Genomic DNA, 12,361 nt, shown 5'->3' on the forward strand with positions numbered 1-12,361 from the left:
CTTAGCGATAATGTTTTTGCAGGAACAATAACAACGGTAGGGTGAGTATGTCAAATTGACGATATTTGCGGGTAATTACATATATATGCTCACGGGTAGAAATTTGGCGATGTGGTGGTGATATAATCATACTTTTGTTTAAGTTAGGATGATTATAAAATTTGAAAAGAAACTATGAAAATTTCTAATTTCGTTAATAGATAGATTTTCATGTTTTCATATTAAATTATATAATTCGTATTATATAACAATATCCAAAAATAACATTCGGTTAGGGTTTGAATTTTCGCGGTGCGTTGAAATATTTTAACTGATTCACTCATTGAATGAGGCTGGATATGAAACTATTAGTCCAGTTATAGAGATGTCCAAAAAATTTGGACACGTAGTATGTTTTTCACCCCTTAAATGTGCTTCAAAAACGATATAAAACAGTCAACTAATTACTTAATGCTTTTCAACATACTATCGTATATTCTTTTAAAGTTTAGTCTTAAAACGGGTACGTATTCAATCAACAAGTCGTGTACCAATTGTTTTGATTATGAGTGATCGACTGTGATAGAAAAGTAAATCCTATGGATGGGTCAGTAAGGTTTCCAGAAAATCGGATGTCCATTAATATTATGATTGAGTCAAGGTTAGACGGTAGTTTGAAACAACGTCCGATTACATCACCAGCTTAATGATCTTGGATCATGAACGTAAATCATCAATGTTCATATGTTCATGCATACATTTATAAGATTATAGACGTTAAAAATGTTGTGCAAATTATTATTGGTTTATCTTAATAATAAAGTTACAAGTATACTTATATAGAAATAGGAGTAGATAATGCTTCTAAAACAATTTTTTACATATGAAGACTAGATACAGAAAATAAAAACAGGTTTCTCAAATTAGAATATTCAAAAATATTTTTTTTCCGTTTCATATATAAGATGTTTTGGAGGTTAATATGAAGATTATGAAAATTATATTTTTAGTCAAAATATCTCATTTCTTTAATAAGAAAATATTATTTTATAAAAAGCATTTACTTAATTATTTTTTTTTATATATGTGGATGCCAAAACATCTTATATCTGAAAAAAAAAAAAATCTCAAACATCTTATATTTTGAAAAGGAACTGTAGTGTATGATATTGTATCACTAAATTCTCTATCTCCGTTCGATCGAACTATTTCCTAATGCTGGAACACGTGAATCGGGAAAAGAATTCGGGTGCGGACAAGCTTCCCAGTATGCTTCTACTATTAATTCTATGTATACTTTATATAATGTACCACCTTGGTTGGTCGACTTTCTGTATCAACCTTATATTGTTGTCTAATAAAAGTTCAGTTATTTAAGAAAAAAATTCTAGATCGAACTAAATTTGTAATCTCGATTAGTCTCAAACTCTCAGTTGATACTGGACGACTTTAGTCTATCTACCTAAACTTTATATTCGTCTTAAATATTGAAGTCTTACATATTTCGATTAAGACATGTTATGTTGGGTCGGCACTTTCAATCTAGAAATAAATTTGGATGGTTACCCAATAGAGATCTATTAATTTTACAAATAACAATAAGAGAATATAACAATATTTTTTTATCGTATTAACATGTAGAAGCAGGTGGATCAAACAGTGTGCTTTTACCAAACTATCAATAGAAAAAGTAATCTGATTTAATTTGTTTTTTAAAAATCTTTTAGTATATATTGGATATTTGCTGAAAATGGAGGATGATACAAATCCATGTTGGGCTATAAAGCCGATATTCACTCCTCCTTGAATGGCTAAAAATCGTTCGTAACTTTGGACATAAATTCTTCAAAAGCAATTATAATGATGCGACCTCGTTGCTAAATGAATCTTTTTATATCGGTACTTTAAAGATTTTCATTTGTTCCGGAATATAGCAAATGAAAAATTTCTATGACAAGTCTTGTATATCATGGATTTGCTGAAGTTACACGACCACAGTTGTCTAAATTATATAATATTTGAAAAACACAGTGTTTTTTTATACAACTAGAAAATGTACTCTAAAGTTCTGTACTAGTGTTGCTTACGTTCATACTGTAATTGCCTATGCATCAGAGTTATTGACACGAGATTAGTTTTCACTATACATGCTTTGTGTAAATTACTGTTTTTATAAATTCATATATTCCCAAATATAATGTTAATTCATTTCTAAAGATCTCTCCATTTGAAAGAAGTGGCAATTTATGAATTTAGTTTGTTTCAAAAACATCATTTAGAATTTTGGATACATAATTTATTCGAAAAATTCGGCCTAATCCCTTTTAAAGTGATTTATGATCAGTTAGAGAGTAAAACATAATTATTTTATTGGCTAACCAATTCTAAATGTTTTTAATGTATGAAACATTTTAAAACGAAACTTTTAGTAAGAATGAAGTCATACTTAGTCTATAAGAAATGCGTTTCTTTGACAAAATTAAATGCATCTTTTTATCATAAAAATTTCCTTTTTTTGGTGTTAAAATTGACAAATTCTATAAAAGAATTTAAAGGACCTTTTCATCACCACAGTTTAGAGAAGTAGCTAGTGTTTTCAAGGTGTGACATATAGGGGGCCGAAACTCGATTTTGTAAGTGGAAAAAGACCTAAAGTTTTATTGGGACGTGAAAAAACAATAATATCGATCTATAGAATTATGATTTTACGTAGCACACACTTTCTGGTCCAAGACACGACTGTATAGTTTTGTTTCTACACGAGATAAGATGAAGAAAATACCTTAGACAAAATCAGATAAAAATTAAGCTAATGATTAAAAACATTTAATGTGGCGGTTTATAACAAATTTTTAATTTTTCGTGGATACAAATGATGATCTATTTAATTGTATCAATAAACACTAAGAAGTGGTAACTGGTCCAGTGAAGAGTCGGTGTTCGGGTTGTTGTGGATTCGCTTTGCTGTTCGAAACTGATAAGCAAATTCTTTGTGATTCGTTCGTCTGATAAACTAGTTTAGATAGTTTAAAGTTTAGACTAACGCTTTATAACATCTAAACTAGTCTTGAATTCCGGTTCCATTATTTTTATAAGAAATAAGTATATACCCTAGTCAAAATAAATGTGATAACTAATAAGTGTTGACAAGTCAATTATATGAAATTAATCCTCTACATCCCAACCATGTTTAATGTTTTTATGCAATGTGATAATATAACCACGTGGGAATGAGCGCAATATAAAATTAAGTTATCAAAAAAGACGAAAATTCAGTAAGATCGTTTTCAACGAGTTGGCGTTAGTGGCTTTTGTTAGACTATATATAAATGTACAATGAAGTGTTTTCCTTTTTTCATATAAGTTTTTTTCGTTGTTAATATACATCATTATACGTAACGTATGGCATATTTGTTATATTAATAAAGCCAATAATATGAATTGTTGAAAGCCAAAGTAGTAGTGAAACTCTTTGACTTCCATCATTCACTTTCATTGAGTCTTGTTAATGTCTATCGATAGACCTAATCCATCAATTATTCCTCCTTTTTTCTTTGTTGTGAACGGCCAACAATAGTTCCTCACTTCACGGTTCCTGTCACTTTATTTCTTTCTCGCAAGAAGAAATAATTCTTTTGAATACATAAAATTTTGAAATTAATTTCATCTCCAGCGAGTCAAGTAAACTATGCGAACTATGTTTTTACAAAAACTGTCTCTTTTTAGCCGTTAGACAGGTTTTGGCTGTTTATCAATTTTTTTTAATTTGCATTAAAAGGTGAATTAAGTAAATGGACATAAAGATTTATTTATTTATTTGGCTAGTAATAAGACCATAATAATATAGTTAGCTGTCCAATTGAAAGCAGTCCAAACAGATAGGCAGATTGAAATGGAACGTTCTTATTCATAATTTTCAGACCAAAATATTTTCCGCATTTCGTATAATCATGATTTTCTATTAAGTTCTGTAGTGTTCTATAAATTAACATGACCTTACAAGGTATTTTTAAAAAGAAATATGTATGATTGTCATGCGCTGATGCACACGATTAAATCTTATTTATTTTAGGTTTGTAACTTAAAAGTACTATACTATTGCAGCTAAATACTAAAATCTTTAAGCATGAGAAAAAGAATATCAACATGTAATTTTGATGTACTGATAACTCGATCCTCAAATTCCATAGAGCAGAGAAGATAATGGATTTCCAAATATTACCATTCATAAGATTTTTATCTTTTTCTTTGGGGACATTACTTTTTGAAAGAATTTATTGATTGTAGTTACAAAAGTCAAAGGGTTTGACTTTTGTCTTTGTGGATCAAATTATGAAAGATCACAAAAAATAATGACGTGTATATTTAATAATTTAATAGCTACCATCGAATTATGAGACCCACTTAGCATCAATTTTTTTTTTTTTTACATTTTCAGTTCTTTGTTTTCTAGCAATAAAACTGAAAAGGTATAAGAAAATTGGATGTGTCCGTATGCCGCCAAAATGGAAAAGGGGGAATGTTATAGTATTCTATGATCTCGAGCTATAAATTATGATAACAAAAATAAGACTTTTGATGTCCTTTGATGATAAAATGAACTTTCATATTTATTCTATTTTAATAATAATTTTATACTAAACTAATTATAACATATGGGTAATATGTATATACTGCTATTCTACATGTTTTTGACTCTGATCCTACAAGATCCGAACAAAATACTTGATGGGCAATATCACCTTCCACCTTTGCTCTTCAAATGCGAATGGTCAAATTGCCTCGAGAAGTAAAAGTCAGATGCACCAGTGACTTCTTTAATTTGACCATATATAACTCGAGTTAGGTAACTTACATTTACCCTAAGAGGCCAACGAGTATCTCTAACGGGGAAAATGAATTTTTCATATATACGCACATGCTTGGAACATATGAGAAGTTAACTTTCCGTTTTGAAAAGATAAAAGCATAAAGTAAAACGAGCACAAACTCAACAAATAACAATATTCAATCTTTTCCCCGTCCCACACACCTCAGGATTGATTCTTGATCACCTAGCAGTCTAGCACAGACGATATAACAAGAATGGATGATAATACTCAATTTTTTTTGGATATACTAGTTCGAGACAACTTGTGTGGCTACAAAACTCGACCTCCACACTTGGAGAAGATCTAAAGAAATAATTTATATCCTTTGCAGTGACTCTCTTGTCTTTCCTAGTTATGAAAACATTGTGTTAGGAGTCCCAAATATTACTAATATCAGTAGAATCTATCTACCAATAATCCTTCTTATTTCTCAATAGAAAAAAAAAAAAGCAAAAAAGAAAAGTAATTTGGTGGATTATGAATTATGATCGACACAAGTGGAAAATTTTAACAGCGAGAACCGGAAAGGTGGACATGTTATAGTGGATGCTAGATTTTTGGGATTTCGAGTTGAAAAATAATAAACCATGCATATGCACAAAGTTAAAATGGATGATTAATTTTAGTGATAATGTAATACACATATTCTACCATCCCACCCCCCAATTTCGTACAAAGTCAATATGAACTTTTTATTATGATTGGACCCTTCCTGAAACCTTTTCCATTCTTAGGATACCACTTAATAATCTTTNCAATTTCGTACCAAGTCAATATGAACTTTTTATTATGATTGGACCCTTCCTGAAACCTTTTCCATTCTTAGGATACCACTTAATAATCTTTTTGCTTATTTTTAATAAAAAAAATTAACAAACTAAACGTTGTATATCCCTACTAGAAAGGAGGATGCTCGAAGTAGTCCATAATAATGTTTTCAATTACGAATGAAGAGATGAACGACCTTGTCTTGGTCAATTTTAAAGTTACATATAAGTCGGACGGCTTATATAAACTTTAGTTGAAGTATACTTTTATTCTTGACATCTGTGTTTAGTACTGACCCACAAATTTCATCCTAAGTTATACAAGAAATAGATGTCTACGTCGGAAAATGTCATGAATATGTAATGTACGTGTTACATACGTAAGCATACACGTATATAGTGACTGTAGAGATACCTAAACAATTATGCATGTACTATTTATTGCGCCAAGATATCAATGCATACCTCATAAGTTGTAGTTTTATTATTTTTATACGCTTTAGAATCCCTGAGAAAGCGAATTTTCAATCTACACCACAACAGTTATTAACCAAAACTTGATAGTGAGACGTTGGATACGTCATAAGTCAAAATAGCCATAAGAAAGTAATATAATCTTTGGAAAATGAAAAGGAAAAGGAAGAGAACGTCATAATAAAGTTGTATTTATTGTGAGATAGGAGGGTTTAACATCGTTGATGTTATTATGGGGCTTTAGTGAAATATGGGTTTGGGCCCTGCTTAGACAATATAATCAATGCATGTACCCAGAGAATTGAAAGGTGTGTAAAGATTGAATATCGAAAACATGTGTAGCCTTAAAATTCACAATGTTCTTCTAGGGTTAGTTCTTTCTATGTTTTTGTGGCTGTGCAATCATTTCGTGTTACAATGTCGATCCATTTAACTAGCTGGCCTGTGATATTAAAACTTTCTCCATGCCTCCTCCTATTTCCCTCCCGCCAAATTGTGTGTGCAGCAGCTTGGAATATATACCTGGCCAAAAAACTTCCTAGACGAGGAAGATGAATATCCGATGCATAGAGGAGAATTTGTTGCCAGTCCGTTGTATATCTTGTGTTAAACATTCCCTTGGCTATCGCCGCCCAAATTTCCAAAGAGTACCCACAGGAAAAAAAAACGTGGTCCCGAGTTTCAATGCATTGTTGACACAAAATGATAATGATTAATTGCATAATGTATTAAACCTTTTGTGTATACTCTTGCAAAGGAATTTGAATCTGTACCTCGTTAATTTTCTAAGTTCAGCCTGCAGCTTCTTCCTTTCATAGACTTCTCGAATGCAGCATCTTCTTTCATCATTAAATTTTTATATAGCTAAGAAGATTTATGATTTAAATCATTGCAAAATTTCAAGGGAGAAGCTATGGCACTCGCACTTTAAGTGTCTCGTCTCTTCTGGTCTTTGAATGTCTGTTTTTTCACTTTCTGTTAGCACAAATACGATAAACTATACTACAGTAAAACCTCAAACTAATATGGCGGAGACCACAAAATTTTAATTTATCGATAAATTAATAAAATATTAATTTATGAAAATATTTTTTTTTCATTTTCATAGTTTTGGACATTCTCTATTAAAATAAAATACTTTTGATATAATTTACACTTTTATATATCTTTTTTAATTTATAATTTCGGCTATTGTAATATGATGGATGTCAATAGTTTAATAAATTATCTAGATGAACATGATAAATATTAAAAATTCAGAGTTTAGAAGAAATTGTTGTTAGTACTCTTCATGATACACTCTAAAAAGATATTGTGGTATCTTTATAACCAATTACACGTAAAGAAGCGACTATCGTGTCTAGGACGTGCCACAAATCTTTGGATTCAATTTGAGAAAACAACACAAAGAGTTTTTGATGCAATGAGAAAAATTATAGATGAGCTCCAACAAAAATGTAAATTCAAAAATAGACAAACAACAATAGAGTTATGTTCATTAAATTTTCTTATATATATATATATATATTGTTTATATCATTATTAATTTATGATATTTATAGGATTATATTTTTAGGTAGGATTTTTTAAAAAGTATTATCTTATTATTTTATCGAATTGTGTTACTTTATACCGGTTTAACTCGAAACCGAAAAAATTATTAATTTACAACAAATATTAATTTAAAAAATATTAATTTATAGAGTTTTACTGTATTTTATACTACTTGACTGTGATATATATTTGCTTAGTAAGTGTGGCACTGTGGCAGAAAAATAACTACAAAGGTATTGAACTAATTGTGTCATATTAATTCATCCTACACAAATAGAAACAGCGGGAAATCAATAATATAAAATTGTATGGATGACGTTTCATGGAATATTGTTATTCTCCATATCATGGAGAAATATATCAGAATCTTTGCAGATCATCGAGCTAGGAATAAAGAAATATGTGGCTAGCACTCATGCGACCTTTACGATTGACAAACCAATTTGAAGTTTTTTTTATTGGAAAAGAAGAATGCCTAAAACTTATGTAATATTTTCAAAGTAAGATAAAGTCTAAACCGAATAAATTAAAAGGCAGAAACTAAAATTAAAAGCGACTATTTTAGACATATTTGAATATCTAAATCGATTAGTTTAATTTATGAATTACCAATGTTAATATGATCATACTGTATGAGAGAATTATCTAAACAAATATCTTTATATATTTCTTTCAAAAGTTACAACTAACATGTTGCAAATTTGAAAATATATATTTATACAAAAGAAAATTCCTTAAAAACTCAAAAAGAGAGAGAGAGAGAGTATACTGCATCTGAATCGTTGTAAATTGGTGATTTTCATTTTATTTGTTTCTGATAAAAATTCGCTGGCTGAACTTGTTATATTTTTCTTCAATTCTATTTGAACTCTTGCAAAAGAAAAAGTATTATTCCGNAAAGAATGCCTAAAACTTATGTAATATTATCATAAAGTAAGATAAAGTCAAAACCGAATAAATTTAAAGGCAGAAACTAAAATTAAAAACGACTATTTTAGACATATTTGAATATCTAAACCGATTAGTTTAATTTATGAATTACGAGTGTCACTTACATCGTTTATTTTATATATTTGTATCATTTTTAAATGATGCAAAAATAATTTACATCACTTCAATAAATGATTTACATTTTGTTGATGATTTACATTTTGTTGATGTAAATAATTTGTATCAATTGAGATAAATATTTGCTTCAATTAATAAAATTGATGTTTATTTACATCAATTACAAAAAATGATGTAAGACTTACTAAATTGATATAAAATATTTGAATCATTTCTCAAAACTAATGTTATATCATTTAAAAGATTAATGTTAAATTCAACATTATAATAAATAATATGAAAAATATTTTGTTTCTGAGTAATATTTTATTATTTATAACTTTCATTCGTTTTTAGTATATTCGTAACTAGAATCTTTAAAATAAATTAACTTGATAAAAACAAATTTAATTAATTACCTAATTCTAAGGCTTAATATATGGAACCAATTATCTTAGAAATAGGTAAACTAATTTGGTATTTATAAAAGATATTGTCACATCAAAGCTTAAGAAGTCTTCGATGTGGGATACTAAAACTTCTACTTCACAAATGAAAAAAAGGTATTATTAAATATAAACAATTATCAGCAATATATAAAAATAAGTAACTACACTTTAGTTTATTAATTCTCTTTTTGATTACCAAATGGATTATTCCAAATAAAATAAATCATACGGTCAATGATCAATTCATCATACAACTTGATGAATAAAGATCCTTAATAACCCAACGAAAATGAAGATAAATCTTTTTTTTTTGGGCAAAAGAAAATAAAGATACAGCTAGGTTTGTTTTGTTAAGCTGATGATCTGCTATAATTTTTGATCGATCAACTTTTTCAATATTTATCTTCTAATTACATTTATTATATGTAATTTTTAAATGATATTAATATATTTATTTAACATCAGTTTTAAATGATGTAAATTTTGTATCCTTTTAAAAAATGATTTATATCAAATAAGAATAAATACATCAATTATCTAAATGATGTAAATTTTTATTTTAAATCGATTTTTCAAAAGTAAAACAATATAATAGAAACTGAATCAATTTTAACTAATTGATGTCAAATTAGATAATTATAATATCATTTAAATTAATTGATGCTAAGTTGTATATATTTATTTCACTTATGAATAAGTAATATAAAATTGCATCACTTAGTTTTGTGATATATTTTAAGTGATACAACATACTCCTTTTTTTTGTAGTGTGTTAAGATGATCATACTGTATGAGAGAATTATCTAAACAATATATTTATGTATTTCTTTTCAAAAGTTACAACTAACATTTTGCAAATTTGAAAATATATATTTATACAAAAGAAAATTCCTTAAAAACTCAAAAGAGAGAGTATACTGCATCTGAATCGTTGTAAATTGGTGATTTTCATTTTATTTGTTTCTGATAAAAATTCGCTGGCTGAACTTGCTATATTTTTCTTCAATTCTATTTGAACTCGAGCAAAAAGAAAAAGTATTATTCCGCAGTGTTATTTTCAACTTGGCGTGTGAAACCCTTCCAACATGTTCCAAAATATTATGGTATCGATCGTCACCGAATTGTATTTTGATTCACCATTCCTAGTTCGAATTAGAATATTTGTGAGCAAGAGGAAGATGTGAAAGTTTATGGGAGAAAAAAGTTATGTACGTGCATGTCTTGTCCCTCCATATAGAATAATAGAATAAATTATCAATCAATTTCGATTATTATTCCTATTTTTGCACGTTTCTCAAGTACCAAAATGGAATAAGCTTGATGACAGCTTCTCACAGCCACAAACAATATTACAAATTTACAGCTCGTATCGGCATCGTGCTTTTTACATTTTCTTTTGTTGTTTTTTTTTTTTTTGGTTTGTGCGCCCACCTTTTCTTTTCTTGTTTTATTCTAATTAATATCCGTAAATTTCTACGTGATTGTAACATAGAAATGTGGAAGATAACAAGAAAGATAAGTAAATAACATCAAACACCCCATATATATGACGAGGAGGTATACATAAAGTTATTATTTTGCTCCTCGGTATATGATTCCTTCGTTAATATAGTTTTTAGTAACATTTTTTTTGTGCAAAAACAAAAAAAGGTAGAGATTATTTAGGCATCGGATCCTTAGAGTAAATGGTGCACATTACTCCGCTTGCGGATAAATTTTTTAATAGTGTGGAAAAATGAAGTAAAATAAATTCATGACAACTCAATTTACCTACTGTTTTATATGAAAAAGTCGATCCGTCGCTATTTGCTATCCACAGAAAAATAAAATAAAAAACCAAATAGTTTGCAAGTGCATATAGCTTACCTAGTTCCTTGAAACCAGCTTTATTTTTATGTTGTGGAGAATATCAAATAACTAAATGGAACATGAAACCACGAGGTGGTATGCTAGTGGTTCTAGTTTGGAAAGAAGAGTTGTCCTGTTGATCTAGTTTAGGAATCGATTCTCCCCAAGCGCAGAATTGCTAGCTTTATCCCTTTGACCACATGGGCATGAACCCATTACTTACGATCCATTTGCAAGCCTGGGAATCCTACCCATGGGATACCCTCTCCCCAAGGATAAGCTCTATATTCTTGAAATAATAAACCAATGGCTAGAGAAGGATCGCAAATTGAATCATATTCCATTGCAATAAGCCAATAACGTATATATTTTAATGAATAAACTTGGTCGACTTAAAACTTATATAAAGCTCCTCCATCTTTCTCTTCTATACATATCAGTCACAAGCAAATAAGTGAATATAATTTCCTCATAGATACACATTCAGGAAATAATGGGTTCCAATGTTTCATCTGTGCATGATGTTCATTCATCAGTGGGAACCAGGAATGCCATGGTTGTTGAAATCGAATCAAGAAGACAATGGAGATCTCTCTTTGATTCCATGAAATGCTCAAATAAATTGGTATGCATTACTTGAAAACCACGTATTGTATTTCAATTCTGTAACCAAACTAGTCTCACATCCAAGAATGAAATGGTTTTGTAGGTGAATCTTATACTATTTGTATTTTCCAGTTTTGTTTACATGTAAATGAAATGGTTTTGTTCTTGATAAAGCTAACTTGGGAAAATTTTGTTGTGTGGTTTTGAAGCTAGTAATTGATTTCACAGCTGCATGGTGTGGACCTTGTAAAGCGATGGAACCTAGAGTTAAAGAGATTGCTTCAAAGTACTCAGACGTTCTGTTTGCTAGGGTTGATGTGGATAAGCTAATGGTAATTACTCTTTTTATTAATTACTATTACTTGAAGAAGAGTACTCTTATATATGTGGTTTTATTGTAACTAAAATCATGAACGTAGAGTTTCAAGACTAAGCTATTTGGTATATATTCTAGGATGTGGCTGGGACATACAAAGCTATTACACTTCCAGCTTTTGTTTTTGTGAAGAGAGGAGAAGAGATTGATAGGGTTGTCGGAGCCAAACCTGTTGAACTTGTGAACAAGATTGAAAAACTTAGTGTTTAATTAAGGTTTTTTTTTTTGTTTCCTTAAAACAAAACAAAAGAAGTTTACTTGTGAGTGTGATTTGATTGTTTGAAATTGGGTTTTATACCATTTGGTTTGTCGTTTTCTCAAAGAGTGAATAAAATTGTCAAAATATGTTTGAGACATCACTCATTCTGTGTTTTGACATGAGCGCAAAAA

General features: G+C 29.2%; 1 protein-coding gene across 1 annotated transcript; it reads left to right on the forward strand.

Moving 5' to 3' along the window:
- Positions 11,413–12,330, forward strand: LOC104700775 (thioredoxin H7-like). Its single transcript, XM_010416358.1, has 3 exons — positions 11,413–11,614; positions 11,805–11,927; positions 12,050–12,330. Exons 1-3 carry the CDS (start codon positions 11,483–11,485, stop codon positions 12,179–12,181), a joined length of 387 nt encoding a protein of 128 aa, XP_010414660.1. The 5' UTR covers positions 11,413–11,482; the 3' UTR covers positions 12,182–12,330.

This window comes from Camelina sativa, chromosome 7, assembly GCF_000633955.1.
Source record: "Camelina sativa cultivar DH55 chromosome 7, Cs, whole genome shotgun sequence".
NCBI classification, from domain to species: domain Eukaryota; kingdom Viridiplantae; phylum Streptophyta; class Magnoliopsida; order Brassicales; family Brassicaceae; genus Camelina; species Camelina sativa.